The sequence below is a fragment of the Alosa pseudoharengus genome, unplaced genomic scaffold, assembly GCF_046254945.1.
Source record: "Alosa pseudoharengus isolate Yale_2024_CS ecotype anadromous, Long Island Sound unplaced genomic scaffold, YU_APseudo_1.1 YU_APseudo_1.1_scf_15, whole genome shotgun sequence".
Taxonomy (NCBI): Eukaryota; Metazoa; Chordata; class Actinopteri; order Clupeiformes; family Clupeidae; genus Alosa; species Alosa pseudoharengus.
In genome coordinates, this window is record NW_027468620.1 from 12,382,941 (window position 1) to 12,410,205 (window position 27,265).

The window sequence follows — 27,265 nt, forward strand, 5'->3', positions numbered from 1 at the left end:
ACATATCCAATCTAAACACACAGTTTATGGTTCATAGTTGAATTGGTCCAAATAATTATTGCAACATGAACAACATACTACTTATACATAAATCTTATTTAGAGAAAATAAACTGATCAAGTAAATTATACACACATAAGACTGACTGGTCATCATACATGCAGCAAGAGGATTTAACATAATTACCATCTTTGTAACGAGTTTTCTACACCAGCTTCAACCTATCAGTGCCTATGTGAGTACTTTAATAATTACTAGCCAGCTGGTTAGGCAAAGTCTATATCCATCGTCATATTCATGGGATGCAGTCCTCAAGCATCAAGAGATCAGTGCTTTGTCTCCATGTGATCTGGGAAAGAAGTTGGAAAATGAATGTAATAAAGGAACATATTCAAGAAACAATGGGTTTCTAAAATTCAGTTCATCAAGGTATTTCACTTGATGAAGATGACCATGTGTGTTTCCATCACAAGTATTCATAACAAGGTTTGAGGACTCGTGGATCCAAGAGGCATTTGTAAAAAGATGATAAATCATTAGTATTGATTTTTCTGCATCTGACAATGGACTGAATTTTAGAAACCCCTTTTTACTTGAATATGTTCCTTTATTACATTCATTTTCCAACTTCTTTCCCAGATGTCCCAGATCTCCAGACATGGAGACAAAGCACTGATCTCCATCTTGATGCTCTTTGTGAGGACTGCATCCCAAGCATATGATGATGGATATAGACTTTGCCTAACCAGCTGGCTAGTAATTATTAAAGTGCTCACATAGGCACTGATAGGTTGAAGCTGGTGTAGAAAACTCATTACAAAGATGGTAATTATGTGTATAATTTACTTGATCAGTTTATTTTCTCTAGGTAAGATGTATGTATGAGTAGTATGTTGTTAATGTTGCAATAATTATTTGGAGCAATTCAACTATGAACCATAAACTGTGTGTTTAGATTGGATATGTGCAGCAAACAAGTGACTCTCTTACTCTTCCATTGACTTCCATTGTATTAAAAGAGCACCACATGTGGTGCAAAGTGGTACTGCAGATAAAGTACAAATTCAGTGGATTTATAGACAATATTTGTAAAAAATCTTATCTCAATGAAGAAACTCAGCAACAAGCCCACATTTTGGGCAGATGATCCTCACATACAGAATGATATATGGTAAAATTAAAAAAAATCCTAAACTGTCCACGTGGTGAAATGAGAAGATGAAAACGGGCTTTTTGAAAATCAAGCCCAATTTAATAAAAATGCTCTGACAATATGGTAATGTTAACAACCAAAGTCAATGCATGGACATGACCTTATAATCCATACATGAGTGGGAAAAAAATCTGATGAATTTGTGTCACATACGTTTTGAATGAGAAGCCCTCAAAGGTGGTGATGTTTTTTCACATAATGAATTTATAGCCATTTTCAGAGCTTTGCAGAGGGGGAATTACACAAGATACACCTGATTTGATTGCATTGTTTAATTCAACAGGAAAATGTACTTCTATTCACAGTTTCACTAATGTGTGTGAAATACCAAAAGAGCCAATAATGTTGGAAGTTGAACAAAAAGGATTGTTCACCACGATGCTTAAAATGACTTGAAACTTCAATGGGCTGTAGTTTTGGAACCATTAGTGATACAGATATACTATTTAAGATCTATGCATAGGTTTGGTCTACAAACACCTGTGATTTTTTTCAGATTTTTTGGGAGAGGGTGACCTGCCAGCCACTGGGTGATTTGACACGGAATGACCCTTAACCCGTTTTGTCCAGGGATTCAACTAAACCTTGCTTTACTAAAACCTCTTTGTGACTAGCAGAGTATAGCCTACATGCAGCGGTGTAGTAAAAAAAGAGGTGAGTAAACTATACATTTTGTGATATACATTTTGTGAATAGCCTAATCACCATAAAAAGAAAGAAATGAAATCTTACAGACTACCTATAATGAAATTTCGTAAGCATTCAAGTGTGTAATCTAATTGTTATAGCCTATACCTACACCTTTAGGTTAATTGACCTAATACTGTACATGTCTCTGTGCCAGTAGCATTTCGAAAAGGGCGGAGGAGAGGGGGGACTCCCCCTCTATCATTTTATATGGTAGCCTGTCAGAGTAAACTTGCCCAGTTATTTCTCTAAGGACTTTATGTCTGGGATGTGAAGCCATGTAGCATCATCCACAATTAGTTGTGATAACTTTGTACCTAAAAATTGTAATGAGAAATTAAACTTTATTTCAGGCTACATCGCAAATGCGGTTTCCCGTGGTTGGTTAATATTATTAGGCTATAACCTAACATTAGCTGACTAGCAAAGGGAGTTTGACACTAGCTTCCAGTGGCTTAAATGCCAGAGAATGCAAGAAATAACAACCAAATAACAACCTCAGTGGCATGAATCTACCACGCACCAAATTCGGCTTATTCACCTGGCGGCCAGAACGAGGCTACAGGGTACACTTGCCATCACACTTCAGTCCAGCAGATGGTGGTAATGCACTCCAGTTTGCAAACTGCCAAAAAAACTCACTGAAGAAGAAGAAGAGCGTTACTCTGGCAGGCCCAGCCATAGGGGTTTTCTCATCTGTCTTTTTGTCTATCCTCTCTCCCTCCCTTCTTTCAGTCTTAGCCCCTCCTTCTAATTAATTTTGTGAAGGGACAATAGGAGGATGGAGGAACCATTCATTATCCAAACTCATTTAATTTAAACCAAAGTCCTTTTAGGCAAGTCCCTCCACTCGGCGGCCATATTGCAACGCTTTCTGGGCACTCATCGGGCATCCTATTTGGCAGAAATGCGCGTGTGCAAGGCTTCACGGCACCAATCTTGCTCCAGCGGCGAGTTCACAACACATGATTGGCACAATGTCTTCACAACACACCATATGATTGGCTCAATGTATTCACATCACACCACATGATTGGCTCAATGTATTCACATGTCAACGTTTTGCCGAGGAAGGGGTGGTATATGTGTAAAAACGGCCATATTGGCGTTACAAACTAGCCCCATGCATTTCTATGGAGGATTTTTTGAGTGCTGTGTCTCCTCATTAGAAAGTCTCTGTTTAAACCAAATGAGATGCGGTGTGACTAAGATTGATGCTTCCTGCTGACTGCCGCAAGACGATTGGTCACTGACACCATAATGCTGTGCAACATAAACATGGATAAACCTAACCTAACCTTAATTCTAACCTAACCCTAATTGCCACACCCCTGGGTGCAAGGTTAAATAAAAGTGGAGCGCATGGCGAAAAAGTAATCCCTTCATTGAGTATAAGATATAATAAGCTTTGTGTCGAGCTTTCTGCCGGGTGTAAGATAAGGCCTAATTGTCTACAGGAAAGAAGGTAATGAGTTCTTTACTTGTTCACGGCATTTTGTGTTCACACCTCAAATAAGCTCAGAACTCCCTAAATGTTTGCAACATAGACCAAGATGTTGCATTTGTCCACTATGACAGAAAAATATATTGTGTTGAGAATGACACACATGGCCAATTTTAAGGTAAATGCAGCAAGTGACTTGCAAAGAGACTTTGTGCACAATCCCAGGTGCAGGACAAAAACATCCAAAAGTTTTTAGGAAAAAGTCTGCACACTCCTTGCTATTTTCTTATCTGATTTTATTTTCTCGTGGTGAATCTGAGGAAGACCAACAAGGTCAAAATGTAGTTCTTGCTAAACCATGAGAAAAGAAAATCAGAAAAGAAAATACCAAGGAGTGTGCAGACTTTTTCCTAAAAAGGCGGAAAGTGACCAATGCCCTCATGCTTTGTCACAGTATTTGCATTTACATTTTGTCCTTTGACGGACAAATTTGTTATCTTAACTACCTATACAATAAAATATAGGTCATACAATTATGTATGTATATTCACACAAGGATTTTATTGCGATTTTCAAATGTTAACTAAACAAGAAAAATCATTCACTCCAACCCCCATAATCCCCTACACCACATTGTTTTATCAATGTGTAACATGTAGGCTAACCGTATAGCACTTTTAGGTCACCTTCATCAGAATAATTTTCAATGTCAGTGCACATATTTGTCTATGTGTATTCAAGGGGAAAAAACAGACATTGGGCTGACAGTTTTATAGGAATCTTTATTAAAGGTGTTGTTTTCTAGGGGGAGGGCTGGGTCAGGAACAGCTTTGAATAACCTACCATATATTCTGACCCTTCACATGTTGTGTAAAGTTGTTTAAACATCTTGTTCTGGCACATTGTTATGTCAACTTCTAAGAACACTTAAATAACGTGAACTGTTGGGAAATTCACAGAGGCAAATGTGCCATTTACCATCCCCTGGGCAGTTCAGGCACAAGCTTCAGTCCCCCAGTGCCAATTCTAGTCTCCTCTTTTTACAAAACAAAAGTTAACATCATCGTCACAAACCTTCATTGTCCCCAGACAACCGTCATCATGACAACACTCAACAGCCATACTTTCTTTAGTCTTGGAACCACTTGGTTTCCCTAAGACCAGCTGTAGCATCCTCAGGAGCCAAAAACAGTGTTTTAATTGGTGTACAGATTGATGCACAGAACAATCAAAAACTGATCACTTACCAACTCCTCTGCAAGCACCTCTGGCCATCCATGATTGTCTGTTTTAAACCTCACATCAATCTTATAGTTCAAAGACTAACCACAAACAAATCTGTGTTCACCCAGATCATGGACAGAAACTGTAGTCTTATGGTACATGATACAAACTAGTCCTTTCTTTCAGCTACACATTGTATGGGGGATAATAAATAAAAGCATCTGATTTTCATTTAATTTCACAACTCTTAAAATCTGATGGATTGTTAATTGTGTTATAAGTTGTATTAGGCCAAATTATTTTATGCAGATGAAAGGATTTTCAAAATAAATATACTTATAACTGTAACTTATAACTGAAATTAGCTTTATAGAATTGGCCCCATAAAGATACAAGACTGAGAATTGCAAAACTTGTATGTATACTATATGTATATTATTATTACTTATTTTATATTTTTCTGTGATTTAACTTTTAATTCTTTTAATCAAATATCTTGGCAGTGTTTTATTTTCAATATTGACCTTGTGAGAGGTTTGTAACTTTACAAAAAAACAAAAAAAAAACAATTGTATACGAAACAAGTGACAATTACGGTCATCTCAAATTCCATTCATGTGTTTTAGAATGAAATATTTGATGTGTAAACTGTACAAACAGCATAGTATGTACATTTGCATCCTCTAGACAAATCCTAATACAAAACTTGAACTGAAAATTTGAATGAATGAACATGTATCACACAGGACAGGACTAAATTATTGTCTCATTTGAAGTATGCTAATAAATTAATTATGCTCCAAGTACCTCAACTCAACCTATATACTGACTGGTGCAGATGATACTGAACTGGCTCTGGATTCTCGTGTTTTGCGTGTGGGGATGGTAACAGCACAGCATGAGATACCGACGGTTGCCTCTGGCAACTCATCATCCTCAATCCATTCATTAAGGTCTGGGTTGAACACCTGTATGCACTTCTTGTACTTCTTCTCAATCTCGTTCCAGCCTCCCATGAGATAGATCTTGTCGTTCAGCGTGGCGGCGCCTGCCGTGCTGACACCCGTGTGCAAGGGAGTGCAGTAGCTCCACTGCCCGGAGTGGGGATTGAAGCACTCGACCGCCAGGACGTCAACCCTCTCGCCGCGACCGCCAAGCTGGCTGCCGCCAATGACATAGGCACGGTCGCCGACGGTGGCGGCGGAATGCCAGCCTCTCGGGGTGCTCAAGCTGTTTTTATCCGACCAGCTATCGGTGGAGGGGTCATATGCACACACAGCTCGGGAATAGGCGTTGTTGATGTAACCGCCGGTGACCAAGATCTTGCCATCAACGACTGTGCTGGCATGGCAGCACCGGGCCACCTCCATGGGTGCCTTCATCTGCCACTGGTTGGAAGATGGCACATAGCATTCTACGGACGCCTGGCAACCCTCTGCATTGCGTCCACCCACAGCAAACAAGAGGCCATTGAAGATGTTAAGGCTGAAATGGGTGCGCCTCTGGATCATGCTGGTCAAATGGATCCAAGTATTGAATCGTGGATCATACCTGATTGGTGGAAGAAACACACATTCACATCATTAATAAGCATAACAGCATTTTCATGTGTTCATGACTAACACCAGACAAACATGAAATAAATTATTTAGCTTAAAACATAGATGCATACAATGAAATGGCACAGGTCACAATCTCACCTGCAGAAGTTGCTGACAGCATGCTTAGCCTGGTTCCTTGCATCATTCTGGTCTTCTCCACCGGCGACATACAGAAAGCCATCCAGAACAGCCACGCACTGATTGAAGCTCTTTGCAGGCATGTCTGTCAGTTTGTTCCACACATTGTCTTCATCTCTGTAGAGCACCTCCTTACTGAGAGACTTTTCAGTCAGGGCAGGCCTGCCTCCCACCGTCAGCAACACCTTGAGTCCGCCACGCACCTTGGTCCTCCGGGACTGCAGGATGTTCTGCTGATAGGGCAGCAGGTGGTAGTTCATGGCGTCGACCAGCAGACGGTGGCACTCGGGGTCCTGCATCATCCTCGGCACGCTCTGGACGTGGCTGACCAGGTCAGTGGCCGCGATGGTGCCGAAGCGGATGTGGGTGAGAAGGTCAGGAGCGTACTTCAGCCTCTTCTCGTCAAAGTCCAGCCACTTCATGGCGATCTGGAAAGCAGTGAGCTCCGAGGGCAGCTGGAGGGAATCGTCCTGGAGGAAGTCGCTGATCTGCTCGTACGTGAGTTTTAGGAATTGCTCCATCTCCGAGAACTCAATGAAATTCCCCCGCATGAACTTCTGCGCCGCCTTCTTGGTCTCTTTCAGGTCGTAGGTGTCTGCGATGTTGGCCACATACATGCAGTTCTCCACGCTGATCTCCTGCATCAGGAAATCACTGCACATCTTCACGAGGGTGTTTATCTTCAGGAAGAGGGCAGCTGCGATCGTGCTACCGATGGTGTACAGAGACATGGTGAGTTTTCCAGAGTAAGCATAGGTGATTGCTGTGGCCAAGCCAACTGGTGACAGATCAGGGAGGTCAATCTTTTGAAGTGTGGGATCTTTTTTCAGCATGCTCTGAATGTACTCACTGCAAGAGGCCATGACAACTTTGTGGACATCGAAAGATTTGGATTTAGTTTCTACGGTTAAGTCGCACAGGAAGTTGTCCTGTCTCATGTTGCTCAACCCCTCCAGGAGGTTAGGAGCATAGGCGGCGTCATTGACTTCTGTGGAGATGCAACTGAAGCCATTTCCACCCTCGAGGAGCGTGTTCAGCCCGTTGATTTTGTTGATTGGGCTGTCCTCCACCATAATGGTCATCTCATTTATGTCTCCTTTGTTCTTTTTGGCTGACTTGTTCTTTTTGGGTGCCATGACTGTTGCTTTGGGTCACAGCCAAGACCTACAACAAACACCAGTTGTTAGTAAACAGTTGTAAGCCATTTGTCAAACAAACACATTTATTTTGTGTGCATGTCATTATTGAATGTGATATTGCATTTTTAGGAAATCTGCACCTGTCAAAATATTATCTCTGTAGGCCTATAGATAATGCCAAATAATGTCATAGATTTGTGGCTTACATGATGGACACTGTAGGCCTTCAATTGTACCATCCTAAATAAAGCATTGATTGGTCTACAGTGAATACAAGCATCACAAATATCTAAATGTCGCAAGCATAAGGATATTAGTCAACATAGGTTACTTGAACTAAATTCGAAGCTAACCACGTTGGCGAGAGCATGCTACGTCAACATTCCTCTCCTTGCATCTGTCACTATTTATCACTACCATGTCCAAGAATAGAAGCGCAGGGTAGCTCCTCTTGGCGTTCCTTTTATAGACGTTGTGTCAAGACTACTCTTGTCCTTTCAAAATGTCTCAAAATGTCATGAAATTGTAAGTTTACACATCAAATTGACACAGTTAGTCAACACTGCATTGTTGCTGTGATAAGCTATAGCCTAAATTACATATGAACCCTCCAAGTATAGCCTAGGTTACACGTCTTGAAATTCAATGCAGTTGCACGGACTAAATAGTCTACCAAAACACTATTTAAACTAAACTGTCATTCTAAAAATGTTGACAGAAAGACTGGGATTAAAAAAAAAAACTAAAGACAAAACTGCACTTCTATGATCTCCTCAGGATTCACTTCAGACTAGCGGGCAGGGCATAAAATAACATTTCATATATTGCTACTTAATTGATCAGACACCCAGTTTACAAAAAATAGAGCCAACACGTGAAACTCACCGACACAGATATAAAGCAGAGGCTGGAGTAGAAATGACTTGCACCTCCAACTTGGTGTGCAAGAGAGAACGAGAGAGGCGACAGAAAGGTGGAGAGACGTCGTGTCCAGTGGTACCAAGAGTGACTGGCAATTAACTCCTCCTCTGTCCGTCCGTAAACTGATGCAACTGACGTTTGCTGATATTGAACAGGGACCCCAATATCCGATACACTAACAATAGCCTATCGATGCTGAAACATGATCCAGGGTAGCATAAGAAGGCTACCCTAATAGGCTAACTGCTCAGTAAAAACAGCTTGCTTTTTTATTTGTTTAAAATTGTGTAAAAGATTTAGTGAACTCTCACTATTTAGGCTACATACAGGCCTAAAATGTTGCAACTTAAAATATTTATCAGAATGTGGAGTTTAAACGATTTGGCACCGCCCCGTATAAAGATGACGACAACATTTATCACGACCTTCAAATTCGCAGGTGTAGGCCTATCTCTCAGGTAGGCTAGAACATCATCAAATATAGCTCGCACGTGAGGCACAGAATGGCTGCGCTTAAGACGGTGCTGGAGCTCAAACTACAATTGAAATCATCTGAACCAAAAACGGTATCAGCCTGTCTCCTTTCCATACATTTTAAAACTGTAATAATGACTTTTTTTGTACCTGTAACTGTATCATTCTGGACATCATAATAAGTTTATTGGCCTGCATGTGGGATAGTGTTTGTTAAAGATATGAGAAAATTGCAGTCTGTTATCAACTTCTCCCATTAAGGAGAGGGTAGAAATGAATCATGTAGGCTAGATATTTTTTTCACCTGTGACCATTTTACTTAATACGCAGTTATCCACAACAGGAAAGCTTTTTTAAGTCACTGGATAGTGGCATGATCATATCAGTTGTAACTGAAGGTGTTTTGGGGGCTGGCTTAAGGGTGGTACTGCATGTGAACACTAAAAATAGTTCTCCAGTTGTCCCTTCTCACTTTGACTGTCCACCAGTGTAGTCATATAAGTTCGACCATATGGTGTTAAAGTATCAACTGGGGCACATTACAAACAAGACACACCTTTAACTCTATGCCTGACCTGTCACTTACTGTTCTTGGCTGCTGGTGTTTCCTCTGTAACTTTTGAAAATGAATGTGTGAAAATGAACGTCCTCTCTTGGCCTACACATGCACCAGTCAGTGCTCTGCAACCAATCTAGAAGCCTGTATTAGCATTGGCCATTTATAGCTCATTGCAAATGGAGTAGGCTGCGTGTGGGTTTTTCCATATATGACATAGGTCTTTTCCTGAAAGCCCTTTAAGCAATTCTGTCCCAGTCATAGTCTACAGGTCATGTGTTGTCATTCACATTGAAATCTTCAAATACATAATGTAGGCATTCACTTATATTTTTGGTATGTTGGTGAAATAAGTAATCTGATCATCTGAATTCCATCTTCTCTAGGTTCTTAAAACTTTAAAGAAACTTCAGGGATTGGACATTACCATCGAAATACTGGCAGTAAGGATAAACAATAAGCTGAAAAGTGCAACAAATAGTATTGTTTGTGCAGAAAAAAATGAAACAAAGAATGAATGTCCAAGATTCCCTAGACCATACAATGTGCCCACAACCTGCAATTAGTTGTCTCACGCAATCATGCAAGCAATGTGGTTTGTTGCACTTTCAAGATCTTGGTTTAAATTCACTTAATTATGCTTCATTTTAAAATGGTGTGATTTACAGAGGTGTGACATCCTTCATAGGAAACAGGCATTGGAAAACTTGTTAATTCATTCCGTAAACACAATGAGGCTGGAGAGGTGGCCAGAACTCTAGTTACTCAGTGGAAGAAACTGATTCCTAAGGAGAGCCCAAGGTATGTCCATTATGCAATATTTTGGAACAGCCATTTCTGTGCTGATCATTATAACCAATATCGGCATGCACGTTATTCTTTCATTTTTGTGGTTGATTTTTAAATATACATACATTAAATACAGGTTGCTTTGAATAGAAGTGTCTCCTGAATACATGACAACAATTTAAACTTTTACCATTGTCTTGTAAAGTAAAGCAAAAGACAAAGACTCCGAAAAGAAATCATCAAGTGTTGAAGCAACAGAGAAAACGGTAGAGCCTGAGCAAACGGAGCAGCCTGAGCAGCAAAATGATGAGATTGAACCCGACATCCAGAAGAATTCTGAAGCCAGGCTCTCCGATAAGTCTGTGGGCCAAATTACTGAATTTCCAAATAACAATACTGAGGCTAAAGGAACCAGTGCAAAAGACCTTATTGATTCAAAATCATCAAAGAGGACTACGCACAAAGAACCGAAGATGCCTGCATCAAATCCTGAGAGAAAAAATGACATGCTTCATTCTAAAGGACACACGAGAACGGAAAAGGTTCCAAATGACTCCAAAAGGCAGACAGATACCTCTAAAAAGAACAACAACAATGCACAAGAGACCAAAAACAAAAAGAACAAAACTAAGAGGACTGCAGAGAAAGTTGTTGAGAAACATGTTGAGATAAAGAATAATGAAAAGGTTGAGGACCCTGAAACTCAAGGAATGTCCTTTGAGGCGTTCCTAAGCTACGACATGGTGTCAACAAAAAGGAAAAGGTCGTCTGATGTCAAGAAAAAACCTTCAAAGCGACCCAAAATTATTAAAAGTGATGACTTGGTCAAAACTCCAAGTATCAAATTGCACACAGAATGCACAGAACAACCTTCAAAAATGGTAATATCTCTCTGTACACTTTACTTTTATTTGATTATGCTTCCTTCTACATCAACCTGATGTGTTTTCTAGGGAACAAGTAAGAATGAAATATTGGACTTGCTGAATATTCCATTGCCACTCACCCTACCCAAGTGTGATGACTTATCGAATTACCACTACTTTGAGGAGAAGAGTAAGTGTGTTGTTTGTATACCACACATGACCAATTTTCACTAAACTTATTTCTGTACTTGATAGGCAGCCGTGGCCTACAGGTTAGCTCTTTGTACTTGGAACCGGAGGGTTGCCTGTTCGAACCCCGAACAGTATGAAGCGGCTGAAGTGCCCTTGAGCAAGGCACCTAACCCCTCACTGCTCCCGAGCGCCGCTGTTGTTGCAGGCAGCTCACTGCGCCGGGATTAATATGTGCTTCACCTCACTGTGTGTACACTGTGTGCTGAGTGTGTTTCACTAATTCACGGATTGGGATAAATGCAGAGACCAAATTTCCCTCACGGGATCAAAAGAGTATACTTATACTTATATACTTATACTTTCCATACTTCTGCACTTCTAATTTCCCTCTAGATGTATAGTTACTGGGTCGGGTGCGCTGAAGACTGAATTTTAATGAGGCTTTTTCTTTTTTTTTCTTTGTTTATTTTGGTTATTGGTCAGCGGCTTATGTTATAGTTCTGCTTTGGCTGCGTCTTGTAATTCTAACATCCATCCATGGTACCTGTGCTCTGAATACAGTATCTTCCTATTCATATAGGCTGTTTCCGAGATGAAAATTAGTGAGTTATATGCAGTACGGCATTTTAGAAACCGATATAGTTTTGGTGCAATGATTTGATAAAGTCTACATAGACATGATTGAGAATAACAATCTGTTTTGCTTCCTTACTTGAAGACCCGGTTGCTGATACTGAGACTTACACAGAAGAGGAGGCCTCAGTGTTCACAGGCCAGAGGTCGAAAAAGAAGATGCAGGTGTATTCTGGGACTAAGAGCTCCTCACTGCCCGCCATGATGTCCTTGTACCAGCAATGCCTCCGTGCTCTCCAAAACAACATTGACTGTATGTTTGTGTACTTCCTGATCCTAATCATTTTATGCTTTTGAGTGTGGACTTTGTTATATGTTGTTGTTGTTTTTTTTTTTTTTGTCCGGCCAGCGCTTTATGAGGTTGGTGGTGTGCCATTTGAAATCTTGGAGCCAGTGTTGGAGCGTTGCACACCAGAGCAGCTGGCTCGGATTGAAGAGTTCAACCCTGTTAGTATACTAAACGGAATCTTCTTGTTAAGTACACTTCCGTGGAGCCAGGTATCCTTAGCTGATATGTGCATGATCATGAATGATCAGCAGGTGAACTTTGGTCTCTCTCTCTCTCTCTGTGTGTGTGTAGAGAGAGATAGATTACAAGGGAGTGCCTGTGTTTGACTGTGTTGCTGGCATGACTTTGCATTTTTAATTAGATATTCATACTTGATGGCAGCAGGCCTGAATGTGCTCTTTAGTGCCTATAACCTGAAGGCAATCATCACATATGCAAAACAATAATTACATTACTGCTTCATCATGACTTTTCTGAGAAGTAGAGTGTGTTGCGCCTTCTGATAAGTGTGTGTGTGTTTTCTGATATACTCCGTGTTGGAATGTTTTTTTTTTTTCTTCTATTCTCCATTTTTATGCTGCCACTCCACAGGTGTACATAGGAGTGACCGACCACCTCTGGGAGAGGCACTGCCAGAGGGACTTCCGGAGTGCCCAGCTGCAGGAATACGAGTCCTGGAGGGAGATGTTCTTCCGGCTGTCCGAGGAGAGGGAGCGGAAACTGGCCAGTCTCACCAAGAGCATAGTCTCGGCTCATTCACAGAAGCCCAGAGGTGCCTGGAAATGACAAGCAATATGGCAGAATGCTATAGCCACACAGGTTGTTTTAGGGGAAGTATTGAATATTATTGGAAATTGTTGGCCATTTTGGGATTTCTGGAATTTACCTGTAAAGAAAGGCGTGTAGAGCAGTGTTCTGGTATAGTTCATAGATCTGAGGGAAGTTTATTGGAAGAGACGGTAAAGGAAACTCCTTTGATGATGACTTCAGATGACTGCTTGCTGGTGGAGTATAGAATGGTTCTGGATCTTTTTGGTGTATCTGGATCTGAGTGAGTCCGGATCTGAATGGTCCTGGATCTGTTTTAGTAGCTCTTACAGATCAATGTGTCAAAACAAAAAAAGTATTTTTTTTTTTCAAATGAAGATAATGGCTTATCTTGACACTTTGGTAAAATTTGGTAAATTACAGTTTTGTAAATGTAAGGTAACATCTATTTCTCCTCACACTGCCTTGAGCTGTTCATGACTTAAGCTTCAAGCTGATCCAATATTTTTAAATATAATCTGGATCAATGTATATCAACTATGCCTCAAGCCCAATTAGAATGGAATGGAATGTTAAGAGAACGTGGGTTAGCCAACTCCAGACTGACAAACCATGTTCCCAGTGAGGAAGACCTTAACTGTCAATGGGATAAAACCGAGCACTTAGTGTAAATTGAAAGCTACCTTTCACGTCTTGGAAATGGCTTTAGCAGCCATTGCAACTGTTGTGTGATGAGCTGTGCTGGATGGCTCATAAATACTCCACTGAGAGCAGGCTAAGGTGGACCAGGCCATCTGTCCCCTCAGACGCTATGAATAGATTTAAAGTGCCACAGTGGCCACAGAGTTAACCCTCAAAGCCCTGAGGTGTGTGTGTGTGTGTGTGTGTGTGTGTGTGTGTGTGTGTCTGTCTTTCCCATTCAACCCTCGTGTGTACACTTACAATAATCCTTGCCAACATTTCCACTTCCAGTGATTTTAACAAGATACTTTTCTGAGTCATTCTCTAATGCAGAGCATTACACCTTTTTTTTTTTTTTCTCTGTTAAGGCCGTCAGGTTAAGATGGCGTTTATTAACTGTGCTGCCAAGCCACCCAGAAATGTGAGGGTGCAGCAGGAGCTCTATGGCACTGCCGGACCTACACTGCAGCCACATCCTCTGGATAGACCCAGGTTGGTGCACAACTAGAACAAACGTTTGACTTCCTCATTCCTCAGTCAGTCTACAGGTGGGTAGGTTTACTGTATGAACGTGGCAGAGCAACATTACTCAACTGTTCTGTATCAACAGTCCTGCATCTTGTTATAAGTGGTGACCACATCATATTTTTTTTTGTGAAACATATTGGGCTCCTGAAGTAAGTGCGTCACTACAGTTGCTAAGCAGGGTCATAAATGGCCAACAATGAACGCTGTACTCATCAAAATGCCTTTTGTGTGAGGTTAGATAAACATTGGGGTTAAGGCAAATTGCCTTATAAACCAGTTTAAAATGGTATGTTGTTAAACACATAATCTAGAGTGCAAAAAGCCTGAGTAGCTGTTACATGACAGAAAATACTCATGCTGGTTGACGTTGACTTTTAGCAGCTTTTATTGGTTAATGCTGATTGGATAGCATAGCAGAAAACACAGTTTGTGCATTTTGAAACAGACTGTGCATTTTTCCCACCCGGACTCCAATTTGATTAACTTTCGCATCAGACAGTCTTTCATTTATATATATATATAGCAATTCATGGCATGGCACAAATTTTAATACAATAACTCATAATTCTATTCTATTCTATTTTTACATGTAGAATTATCCCTTTGGACATTATCCCTTATGATTGCTGTGATTTAGTGGCTGATGAAATATGGCAGGGATTCGGTAAATAAAACTTGCTCTGTATTAAAAATGATTTAAACTGTATCTTGTCTCCTCCACCACCTTCAGGGCGCAGTGCCAGGAGAGCAAAGTGAAACCGGCCTGCCGAGAGTATCCCAGGCCTGGCACCAATAATGCCGGCACCAGCCAAGCTCAAGACCCCCGCAAAATTAAAAGTGAGTAAATCATATTACACAATTTTACATGGCCAGGTCTGGCAATTCTCCTCTTGTAATGACCGAAAGCATGAATGTGGCATTATTGGAGATCAACATGGGACAACATAGGACCAATCTCATCTGTTATTTTGGCCTGCAGAAATACCACAAGTCTAATCAAAATCAAAAAAATATTCAATCAGCTAAAAAAAAAAATTCTAACCAACTATCTAATGTTATAAACATGTTTGAGAAGAGAAACATGTTTGCTTTTAACATGTTTGAGAAGAAAATTAACACTTGCCTATTACCACTAATACTTCATACTCAATTTGTGTGAGATTGGGGAGGCCTACTGTAAATGAAACTGAAGCCCCCAGATTCTGTATCTGCAGCTGTTGAACGACAGTAGCACTAAAAGTGTGTGGGTGTCTTTATATATGCATGCTTAAATTAAACTAGACAGGTGCTCCAAGTGGTTTTAGTGGGTACTGTCTGCAAAAAGTCTCACTTGAAAGTCTAGTTTGTCTGTTCTGTGTCATGTTAATGTTTGATCCAAAAGTTAACATTTTCTGCTTTGTTCTGCTTTGCTATAGTGAGTACAAATGTTAGGAATATTCTCCCTTGCATAGTGTTCATCCTTTGTTACTCTTCCTGTAGGAACACGTAGTATGTTTGAAGTAACATGGAGATAAAATGTGTAGGCCTATTTACATTATGGGATGTTAACATGCATATTTATGGAGTAGAATAATTCATCAGTTATATTTTGTGGGCTCATGAAGGGGTAACTTTCCCCATGTCTTAAGGAAATCTTCCCCCACACACTGTTCTTGAGATATGAAATGGCAGTGTCGATTTTTCCATTAAAATGCACTTTACCTTGAAGGAGTGGCACCGATGATGGCAAAGTCTTTGAAAGCCTTCAAAGAACAGCGACGACGTCGATGAACTGTTAGGAAAAGATGTGTATAGTTGAAAATCTGTATTTATGGGTGACTAGCCTGCTCACTGTTTGTTCAGTTGTATATTTGTAAATCTGACGCACAGCTAGATGGCATTTCACCATTTTTTTTTTAAGTCCTCCATAGAACTGTTGTTATCTGAGTGACTTCTAGCATATTAATTATAATTGACAAATCATCCATGTATTCATTATGTCATATCAAGCACTATGAATGAATTTTCTGATTAAATGCTGTACCAATCACAATTCTTCTGGTCGGTGTGAATTTAATCTGTGTGATGGCCTACCGTGCATGTCACCTGTGGGTCACTGACTGATTACACAAGTATTTGGCTCCCTCTAGTGGACATATAGATAAAGTATGCAACTTGTAGAACTTGAATTTGCCACAGGTTGTTCTTTACGCCTCATTAGAGAACTGATAGATGTTAGAATACCAACACAATAATATATTTAGAATACATTTTAAAAGTTCAATACATTTCAAATGGGTTGGTGAACATTTGCGAGCCAGAACAAATAGGCATTACTGATTACCTACTATTCAGTGTTTTTTTTTTTTTTTTATATTCAACAAAATCAACGACTCTATGAAGCATTTCTAAAGGAATTAAATAAATCGTGCATAATCTGCATAATGTTCCAAATGATCCTTTTCGTTGTGCATCGAGGTGGTTGTGATGGCAGAAGATGAATGCTACTGCTCATAAACGCCCTCCCTCCTCAAAGCATCCGACTACAGCATGTCCGGAAAGCGTGCCCTCGGCGCTTTCTGTAATTATATTATGCAAACAAAAAGTATTCAGAGTCCTCAAATGTCAGCAACGGCCGTCTTATCACGGAAATGGTGTGTGGGAAGGATCGTCTTGCTCCCACAGCCACAACATTACTTTTCCAGCGGAGGGAGGGTGACAAAGGGAGGAGCAGCTAGGAATCGTGACGTCAGATTGGAATGAGGGAGTGAATGTTCCGGGTCAGAAACTGGACTGAGAGGAAATTAACACTAGGACAAGAAAAAACACGAATCACTATCTAACTCAACAGAGATGTAACAGTCTACCAAAGAAGATTTAAGAAATCCATTCAACATTCCAGATGCGATGTAGAAAGATGGACAAACAGGCGAAATCTACTTATTAAAGTACTTTAAGTGAGGTGGACTACGACGTTGTATTCCATGTTTCTTTGCAATATATCCAGCTAAGCCTGGGTAGTAGGTTTCGTTGTGAGATTGCATTTAACATTGGCGTGGGCCGTCACAACGTCTACCTTTAGCCGGCAAGCGAGCGCGAAAACGGCGAACTTGGGTATCCTAGTTTGTCTACTTGCTCCATCCAGATTTGCGTTCCTCAGCGGTGGACTATTTTACTGTACGGATTTAGCCAGAGCGAGGATCAGACCGTGATGTTTCACTGTATACCCCTGTGGCGGTGTAACCGTCACATTGAATTGATCGATAAGCGCCACTGCTCCCTGTTGTACGTCCCTGATGAGATCTACCGCTACAGTCGGAGTTTGGAGGAGCTTTTGCTGGACGCCAACCAACTCCGAGACTTGCCTAAGGTAAGAACAAGACCGGGTAGCTTAACCCCTGAGGACTCATGGAACGCTTAGTCTGCTATAATAACTAGCACGGCCATACAGTGTTATTTGATGAAACAACAACCCATTATCTAAAGAAGAATGGGTCACTTTTAGTAGTGTGGTGTCACTGATAGGTTACCTATTTAACTCGCTCGGTTCTGTGTGGCATGGGAAAATGCCAGCATTCTTTTTAGCATTCACTATCGAGCAGTATCGGCTAAGTTAGCTAGCAGGCTAGCGATAGGTTAAATTGTGGCGACAGGTACGTTCTGTCTCATGAGAATGTGTAGTTTCACTTACGCAATGCCAAGTGGCCACACATGTCACCGAATCTCCCCTGCAGGTCTCTAGTTTTTTCCTCTTTATTTTTCTCTGCTCTAGTTTTCCCACACTTGAACTTAAGTATGTTGGATGATTCGCAACCTCTGATATTTAAATACTTAAAAAAACTGGTAGCAGCTATCTTGTTGAGGACTGGATTCCTTTGAAGTGCTCGCTCATAGCCCCTCAGAACAAAACCTTAAATGAAACCATTACACTTAAACATAAAATGTGAGTTGGAGTTTGGTATAAGATGCATATGCACACTTGCCTATTCATTTGAAACTATGCTATCTCTTCAAACCTGTGTTTGGAACAAATAGAAACGTGAAGCACCAGCTACGGAGTCAGGCCTTAAATGATCTGAGCCTTTTCTGTATTCTCTTGCTTAGAATGTAAATGTAGAACTTTAAGGAGCGTCTCCCTGGCGTGCGGTGGCTTGAAGTAGGCCACAGTCCTGGCTATGGTGTTGCTTGAGGTGTAACTAATCCCATCCTGACTAGTTGGATGCATTTATGATCTGTCAAATGGAAGAATCATCCCAGATCAGCTTGAGAGCTGTGCTGGTTGTATGGCCATAGATTTGTTCTCCATGCATGCAGGGCTTACGCAAGCAGTTGGTGTAGGTTGACTGTCCACGAGGAAGACAATTGCACTATTCTGCAACCGAGAGGACAAAGCAGTGGCACACTAGCACTATCACATGTGGCATCAACTATCTCTCCATTGCTATAACCATAAGCCATTCAAACACACCCTAGTCAGTATTATCATCCCTGAATGAAATGCTCACTGGTCAATGAGTTACTAGATTAGATGTGCAATGTAACAGAATGAAGGGTCACCAGAGGAGAAGGTGGGGACTGTTTATGATGTCATCTCAAGTACTACTGTTACAACCCCAGCAACTCCTGGGGGGTATTCCAAGTATGTGGTTTAGTGACAAACCTGAGTAAGTTAACTCGGAGTAAGTGGTAAACTTCCTACAACATCCCTCCCTATATGTCATTGTTTTGTTAGGAGAATGAAGCCATACAGCTCTTCTACTAGGAGGTTTACCACTTACTCTGAGTTAACTTACTCAGGTTTGTCACTAAACTATGTAATACCCCCCTGTTGTCTGAAGGACGACAACAGAAGACAGGCAGCCTGGGTTGAATTATTCATCCCTGGCAAGTTGCTTGCAGTCTGATTCACATTCCAGACATAGCTGGTACACACATGGGATATGTTGGAATGACTTATCAGTTGGTGTTTTTTTCTGTACATGAACCCTTTGACTGCCTGCTTCTAACCCACATAGTTTCATAGCTATCAAAGTATACAACAAGTTTGAGGGGAGATGTCTAACCATTTGCATTATAGAGATTGTGGTATAACCTGCAGCAGCCAGTGTACAGTATGACTGAGAAAGTGATGGAAAGGGTTTTGATAATTTCATACAAGTCATGTCTGTGTTACACAATGCACCCCAAATAGAATGTGCTACAGTTTATGGGAAAGTAATTAGTCCTTGAAACATGTCACATCACAAGAATTTAGTCTAACTTGGAATTTGATATGAAGGAGGTTTGTAGTTTTTAGACCGGTTTAGCCCGACAGCTCTCTGCCTTAACCTAACAAACAGATATAGCTAACGCTACTTCTTGTGAGAAACCTGATTGCTGAAACTGTGTATTTAATCATTTTCTCTGACTAGGCCCACCATGTGACTATGAACAAATTGGAATGCATCCCAAGCGGTTTTGCTGGTGCATCCCCTGAGTTGCTTTGGCATGTTTAGTCGGTTGTCTTGCAGGAGGTCTTCATTGCAGGTGGCTTTTGTTTTTAACAAACTGGGTGCGGTAACATTTTAAATCCCATACAGTGCTCATTTAAAGGTAGACTGCAGTTTGGTTTCAGTTTCACAAAAGGTTGTTTATAGTTGAGCTCAACAACCAATCAAATGGCACCCTGGCACCCACATGCTACCTTAGCCTAAGACACTTAGATGTTTGTTTGTTTGTTTGTTTTTCCTCATTAACTGAGCCAGTGCAGTGTACGAACACAAAACACTGAACAAACAGAAGAGCAAAACATTTTGTCAGCCAGTCAGGGGACAGCGAGGAACAATTTGCTGCATTTGGCAAAAAATAATATGGCATCATAATCCCAATATTGTTGAAGTAAAGCGATGATTGCATTTTATCAGTCAAGATATCATTGGCATGACCACAGGGCTAATGGTAATAATAATTTCACACCTTATGCAAGACACATAGAGCCATTAAGAACAGACTGACCTTAGTAACCATCCCCTGACATTAATTATTTCAGACACCCATGTTTGTTGTCCTGGCTCCCTGTTGCGCAAACATCATTGACATCTTTGACATAAGCATTGCAAGGAGCAAAACCTGTCTTTCAGATTTTACAAGGATGCCCCATGGGTCTTTCATTGGTGTGCTCCAAACATCAGAGATTCTCTTTGGTTTCTTCTGTAGCTTAGCATCACCTCCTGAAATGCTGACATTGATTGTGCCTGTTTGATGGCTTTTACTGTCGAGCTACTCCCTGATACCGAGACCATGACCCCTTTTACAGAGCAGATCAGTATGCACTACAAGTACTACTTGTGAGGAAGTGTCAGAATAGAGATTTAGCACACCTGAATTATTTCCCTTTTTCATTCATTGCCCTGTTGTTTACTCAGACAACAATAACAAAGACAATCCACTGATGCATTCAAATTCACTGTCAGCATTCAGTCTTTCATTCAGGTATTGACAGATACCTTTACTTATTTTAGAGATAATGTAGCTCATCAGTTGCATACGAGTTTGGAGTAGTGTTCTTTGTGCAAGTCTAGGGAAGGGACAAGAGAAGTCCTCACTAACGTCTGTGGTCTTTTTGAGAGATCTGCATTCACATGTTGGGACATGAGAGGAGAAGTGTGCATGTCTTTGAGGCTCGAGATAGAAGGCTATACGCAGACAGATCAGGGTGTGACGCCGTCCCTCTCGCACATGCTCTTCGTTCTTTGATTGTCGGCGTAGTGGGACCTTGCTTATCATAGAGGAAACACTTTGAACCAGTAGATCTTAACTTCATGGGCTTCATGGCTCTCTCAGACTGCGTTAGACCTTTTTTGGATCCATTTTCAGGGCCAGCCTCTGTCTGCTGAGGGGGGTGATTGTGTGTACCTCTCCTTTTGGTGGTCATTGGAGGCCTGCACCTTAGCCTAACCAGGAAAAGTGTTAGTTTTTCACTTCTTAAGGGTGTTGAGAGGAGTCAGTGGTAGGGGTGTAAATCGGAGTCTTCATGACGATTCGATACAATATCGATTTCTTAAGCCAATGATTCGATTATTTTCGATACTTCAGAATTCCCCACGATACGATTCGATACGATTCAATACTCAATATTTTTACATGATATCTATGAAGTTTCAAATAAATCAACAAAAGTTCGGAATGTAGGAGCAGGTATCTAAAGCCTTCGTTATACAGCCTCATGTCTTTGTATATAAAAAAAAAAAACCCACCCGCAGCTTTGGAGTAGGTAGTGCGCTTACATCGGAGCCATAGACAGAAAAAGAAAGGTCGGAGCTGATGCTGAAAATAGATAGGCAAACAAACAGGCGACAAAATAAACATATTAATCGATACTCTTGCGGACGAATCGATGCATTGAATCGCCGGCTGTATAATCGATGCATCGATACAAATCAATTAATATTTACACCCCTAGTCAGTGGAGACTTTGAACCTCGTTGCGGAAGTCACCCAGAGAGTAGGCGTCTCTAGAACACATTCGCTCCTGCTTTGGCCTGAACCTGACTGATCGGCATGGCAACAGATCAGGGTGGGATCCATCGTCATGCCAAAGTCTTTCTTGGGATATTGTGATTGACCCCTTGTCTTTGTTCCTCTGCCCCCCCACCCCACACACATTAACACATATTCACACACATTGTATTTAACCCAGGATAATGAGGTTGGGTAGTTTCACAAAGAGGGAGAGGGTGTGTCTGTGTGTGTGTGTGTGTGTGTGTGTCTGTGTGCGTGTGTGTGCGTGTGTGTGAGTGAGTGTTGTAAACAAGATAATAGGCCCTACACGATGGACGCCTCATCTCTATTATGTCATGTCATGTGCATCTCTCAGCTCTCAGTATAACCGAGCCTCCATCTCCCAGAGCCCTAATTAGTTCACCAGTACTCCCCCCCCGCCTCAATAAGCCATATCTCAAGGGAGGGTGAAAATTGGGAAGAGCCAGTCCAGGCCAATTTAAATAGTCCATTGCTGTGTGAAGCTTTAAATATTGACAGAGGAGTAACCGTTTTCATGTGTAGCCTACTTGTTAGCTAGACAGGCTGTGTGGGACAGCGTGGGCCAGAGTGTGGTGTGAGGCGGGGGAGGGGATGTGTGAGACATGACAGTCAATGATAACATCAACCGGTATTACAGGTTTGGCAGTATTGCATAAGAAAGTCCTGCTTCTTGGTTATTCGACAACAATGCATCAATAGCAGGTGATGCAGCTACAATTGGCTGTGGTTTCAGTGTGCTACTTTTGCTGATTTAAAAAAGAAACAAAAGAGTTTGGGTCATCAGCATTCAGGTAGAAGTGCAATGAGTCCTGATTGTTTTTCTTTTTTTGAAGAAAGGAAGACTAGGCTAATAATATGCTCATTGAGACCACAGTCAGTGACCATAACAGCACTTGCAAATACAAATCTGTGGTAACTTTTCTGAGTTAAAAAGTTGTAGGCTGTTGGGGAAACAGAACAAAATGACCTTTTTAGCAACAGGTTTGATGAACTCTAGTTGGCACACAGGTTAGAGAACACTGGGCTGTGATGACATGGAGATGTGCTTTTTGAGATGTGAGGATGGAAGGAAGCCCTGTGGCACTTTTAGGAATTCTCTCATTGGGAAAAAAAAGGCATTGTGAAAAACTAGTGAAATGATGACATCACATCACAAGTTCAGTACTCAAATCATCCTGTTCTTTTATTCTTTTCAGTCACAGCCCTGGGTATTATGCAGGTTCAGGCACCTTATGAAAAATGAAGGTGCACCTAAACCTAATGTTCTCTGGAGAGGGGGGGGGGGGGGTGAAGATGAAATGTCAGAGCGTATGAATAAGCCCCGATGACTCAGACTCACTCAACGAAGAGCTGCAGCAAACCACAGCACATCGACCATATTAATATAACACTAGATAAGCAGTGACAACAGATGGAGCTTTATGAAGATGACTCGTAGCGGAGATAATAAATCGGTGGTTGTGTAGGATGACTTCATGGGGGAAATGAACTGGTGAATGAGAGTAGTAAGCAGCCGATTGGCAGAAAACAGGACACCGCTGTACCACCTGCAATCTGTGGAAGTGACAACGAGATGCGGGCATTAGTTTGAGGTAATGGAAAGAGATGATGGCAGTGCGCAGAGCGTTTCAGCATGAGTCACACAACACTCATTTTGGTGGAAAGGGGAGCTGTGTGGTGTGATGAATTAATCTAGTCACATTTTATTGTCTATCAAGTGTGTGTGTGTGTGTGTGTGTGTGTGAGGCGTGTGTGTTTGACCCATAAAACTATTTACTTTGAAAAGCATTGGACAGTTGAGAGAGTTTTTATGTTCACTTAATGAAACCTTTGGTCTTTTCAACCATTTGTGACAAGTGCAATGTTACCATAGCCTGGGGTAATGATCAGGTGGGTTCCTATCAAATGGCAGGAGCAGTATGCAGACTACTAGACCAGTGAGTGAGGTCTGAGAGGTGCAACAGGGAGGCCTTTACAAGGCCACTGGATACTAATGGCAAAGCTTTTCATAACAATGGAGATGAGTAAATTGAACAGTTGTCTGTCGGTCATCTTATTAAAGACCAGAGAGGGAAATCATTTAGTGTTATTTTTACAGGTATGTGTAATGGGTTTTTTGATTTTATCTCTTATAATAAGAGGTCACCAGTTGCTGGTTTCTAAGGCTATTTTCCTGTAATGTGATTTGAATGGCCAAAAGAACAGAACTGCATATTGATCATATGTTTCGTGGAGTGTCACATTGATCCTTTCACAATGCAGATTACTGTGATGCTAATGAGTTGTGTTTTTTGTGCCTTTTGTGTAATCCACAATGTGTGCTTGTGAAATATTTCCCCTGCAATTGAATGAACCATGTTTACGTGGACAGTTTTGTTGTCATTCCGATTAAACCATTCTGATTGAAAATGTTACCGTCTGTTTACATGGGGTACGTTCTATTCCGATCAAGTGCTCTCAAGCGCTTTAGAATCTTTGATTGGAATAGCCGTTGTTGCCTGCTTTTCCTTGAGAAGATACAGCAGGCAATACGATTGACCATATACATGGCTGTTAAATCGTAATAGAAACGGACTACACCTCTATTATTCCGATTAAAATTGTGATCGGTTCAGGCATTTTTATTCTGATTGAGGTGTTTATGACAATTTTTATTCCTCCTTTATTTTATTTGTTTCTAATCGGATTAGGTGGGGCTGCCCAGGAAGACCGATAGCCCTCGCCGATCCCATTTGATCAAAAACTGTCTGGAATTAGACTCATTTAATTGTTTGTTCGCAGACATTTCTTCAGGCATACTCAGGAGATGAATAGTAGTCTAGGAAAGATCCCTATGGACCTGGGGTTGCAATAACAGCAATCCCTAGGTGAACAAGGAGCTAGTATGGTTTTGTGTGGTTGAGGAACTAGAGGGGATCTGATTGTTTTTAAGCAAACCCTTGACGTAGCAGTAATGTTAGCTTGCTGGCAAGCCTATAAAGATGTCTGTGACTTATATGGTTTGTGTTTTGCTGTTGTTTTACAGCAATTCTTCCAGCTGGTGAAACTACGAAAACTTGGGTTGAGTGACAATGAAATCCAGAGACTTCCACCAGAAATAGCCAACTTCATGCAGCTCGTAGAACTCGATGTGTCTCGAAATGGTAAGTGCAAACCAACCCTCAGGAATGCTTTAAGTCTAGTCACGACTCTCATAGTTTGTGCTCACTCACTCTGTCTTCCTCTTTCTCTCTCGCTCTCTCTCTCTTTCTCTGTCTCTCTCTCTTGCTCTCTCTCCATCTTTTTCCCTATCTCTGTGTCCTTCTTTCTGTCTCTCTCAGCTAGATTGTGCTAGTTTGTCTCGTCACCCTTTACTGAATCACTCATGTTTAAAAACAGAGGTGTGGCCACTGCCTAATGTAGTCAGAATGTCAGAAAGTCATCCTTGTAGACTTATCTTGCATGCTTTTCTTACATCACACATGTACTAAATTCCACAGTCTTTATGGTTTGTATGGCTTGTGTTGTTTGCCAAGCTTCTTAAAGTCTTTAGTTTTTTTTTTTTTTGGACATACAAATATTGTTGTAAATCAGCAGGTAGACACTTGACACTTGTGATACCAGTACTTGTGTCTGGATTCCAGCCCTTCTTGCCAGACCCCATTCCATATTCCACAACCAAACCCCTGCCCCTCTCTTGAATTCTGAATTAAAAAAAATGTTAGTATTTTATTGCATGAAAATATGATAAAGTTTAGTATTTTGTATTTAGTCACAAATAAATGTATCTCAATAAACACGCACAAGTATGCAGAACATATCTTGGGCAGTTCACAGGCGATGAGGAAAGAATACTGCCGTCGGACATTGTTCTGTAGGTTTTGTCTGTGATATGCATCCCTCCACCCTCGCTTGGTCTGCTTGCGGTCTGTACCCAGCAGCATACGCTCCAAACCTCAGTGGTTTTTGGCGGAGTCCACAATTAGACTGGGCCTTGGCGGAGAGAGGGGTTAACGGTCTCTCTCTCTCTCTCTCTCTGTGTGTCTCTCTGTCTCTCTCTCTCTCTCTCTCTCTCTCTGTGTGTCTCTCTGTCTCTCTCTCTCTCTCTTTCTCTCTCTCTCTCTCTCTCTCTCTCTCTCTCTCTCTCTGTGTGTCTCTCTGTCTCTCTCTCTCTCTCTCTGTGTCTCTCTCTCATCGGAGCAACTTCCAGTCAGGCTCACAGGCGTTCCTCCACAGGAACACACTTCTAGCAATAATTATCTCGATTACATCGGACAATTACAGAGGTTCAAATGGCCATTCCTACTAACAGCTCCCATGTTTGGCGCGGCCCACCGTAATCTTGCGGTTTCTCAGATGAGTCTAAATAGATGCTTCCCTCCCCTAAATGTGTTTCATGTGCAGAGTCTATTTATAGCACATCACGGAGGGGCAAAAGCCCTGAACTTTTGACTTTCTTTTTGCTCATAATGACATACTCCATGATGTGCAGTACATTTGAGGCACCTTGTATAGGCCCTTTCAATCTGAGGGTTTCCAGGTTGCAATGCTCACAACCAGCAGATCCACCCATGTTGTGTATATTTTAATCTGTCCTTGCCCATTGCTGTATGTAGGTAAAACCACCAGGGCCTTACGAACAAGAGTAATTGAACATATGAGTGCAATTAGGAGAGCTGATAAAATGTCATCTGTTACCCGACATTTTCAGTCTGCAGGGCACTCCATTGTTGACCTGAGATTTCTGGGTGTGGAAAGGATCTTGCCTAAAAGGACAGGCGGGGACTTGGATAAAACACTGCTTCAGAGAGAATGTTTCTGGATTTCTGAACTTGGTAGCCTCTGTCCAAAAGGGATGAACGAGGACTTAAATCTACTATGCTTTTTGTAAAACTTTTATCTCATTAACTTTTTTAAATGAATGTCTACAAGTGTAACAAAAACAAATGGATTTATACTTGTTGTCTGGGTCTGGCCTAAAGCCCCTCCCACCACCCCTGTCTCTTGATTGCCCTTAACCCAACTGGGTACTTGTTAATTGCCCTTAACCCAACTGGGTACTTGTTAATTGACCTTAACCCAACTGGGTACTTGTTAATTGCATGTCTGCAGTTGATTCACTGTGAGCATTGAGAATAGCCGGACGGCTGAAACGTCTGCTCTTGCTCCCAAAATTAAATGAAAAACTCCTTTCTGTAGACTTTGTTTAAGTCTTTTCTTTCAGTGTGTGAACTACTCCTCACTCTCTCTTCAACTCTTGGTTTAAACACACCTGGCTAAACTGTAGATCATCTGAGCGCAACAATACTCCCCTGCATCAATGCTCACAACCAGCGCAGATACTTTGACATGGGAATAAATCGGACGTTAGCGCAATGCTTTACAAGATGTTGTTTTTAAAATATTTGATTGTCCCCCAAGTTACCATTAGCTCAATCTTGTTTTCTCTGCCACCGGAAGTGCCTTATGAATGCACATGTTTGTTTATGCTGTTGAAAGGGTCTATAGCCTTGTCTTTTGTCTGATGTTGTTTTTCGTTTGTTTGTTTATTTATTTATTTATTTATTTCACCTTATTACAGTTCAAACCGTCTCTGTCGTGAATAGTCATGGGTGCTGTGTTGGTGTGCCATCCTAACGTGAT

At 41.3% G+C, this 27,265-nt stretch overlaps 3 protein-coding genes across 3 annotated transcripts in view; 2 read left to right on the top strand and 1 right to left on the bottom strand.

Moving 5' to 3' along the window:
- Positions 1-4,113: 4,113 nt before the first annotated feature.
- On the bottom strand, positions 4,114-8,421 carry klhl31 (kelch-like family member 31). Its single transcript, XM_076285581.1, has 3 exons — positions 8,332-8,421; positions 6,269-7,471; positions 4,114-6,119 (listed from the first exon to the last, which is right to left on the bottom strand). The coding sequence occupies exons 2-3, from the start codon at positions 7,441-7,443 to the stop codon at positions 5,387-5,389; spliced, it is 1,908 nt and encodes a 635-aa protein (XP_076141696.1). The 5' UTR covers positions 7,444-7,471; positions 8,332-8,421; the 3' UTR covers positions 4,114-5,386.
- Positions 8,422-8,858: 437 nt separating this feature from the next.
- eloal (elongin A, like) lies at positions 8,859-16,175 on the top strand. The gene is made up of 11 exons (XM_076286466.1): positions 8,859-8,933; positions 9,784-9,840; positions 10,086-10,198; positions 10,392-11,067; positions 11,140-11,248; positions 11,963-12,130; positions 12,227-12,324; positions 12,758-12,938; positions 13,984-14,107; positions 14,874-14,980; positions 15,852-16,175. The coding sequence occupies exons 1-11, from the start codon at positions 8,871-8,873 to the stop codon at positions 15,911-15,913; spliced, it is 1,758 nt and encodes a 585-aa protein (XP_076142581.1). The 5' UTR covers positions 8,859-8,870; the 3' UTR covers positions 15,914-16,175.
- Positions 16,176-16,878: 703 nt separating this feature from the next.
- lrrc1 (leucine rich repeat containing 1) overlaps positions 16,879-27,265 on the top strand; it is a 32,877-nt gene continuing 22,490 nt past the window's right edge. Inside the window, exons 1-2 of the mRNA XM_076285582.1 lie at positions 16,879-17,492; positions 24,669-24,786. Coding sequence (XP_076141697.1) covers positions 17,334-17,492; positions 24,669-24,786 — 277 coding nt within the window. The 5' untranslated portion in view covers positions 16,879-17,333. The remainder of the gene's footprint in view (positions 17,493-24,668; positions 24,787-27,265) is intronic.

Coding starts and splice junctions, on each gene's coding strand:
- eloal (XM_076286466.1), top strand. CDS start 8,871: ATGGCTGCGCTTAAGACGGTGCTGGAGCTCAAACTACAATTGAAATCA. Junction 8,934..9,783: donor AATCATCTGAACCAAAAACG/GTATCAGCCTGT, acceptor CATCTTCTCTAG/GTTCTTAAAACTTTAAAGAA. Junction 11,068..11,139: donor CAGAACAACCTTCAAAAATG/GTAATATCTCTC, acceptor TGTGTTTTCTAG/GGAACAAGTAAGAATGAAAT.
- klhl31 (XM_076285581.1), bottom strand. CDS start 7,443: ATGGCACCCAAAAAGAACAAGTCAGCCAAAAAGAACAAAGGAGACATA. Junction 6,120..6,268: donor GCTGTCAGCAACTTCTGCAG/GTGAGATTGTGA, acceptor TCCACCAATCAG/GTATGATCCACGATTCAATA.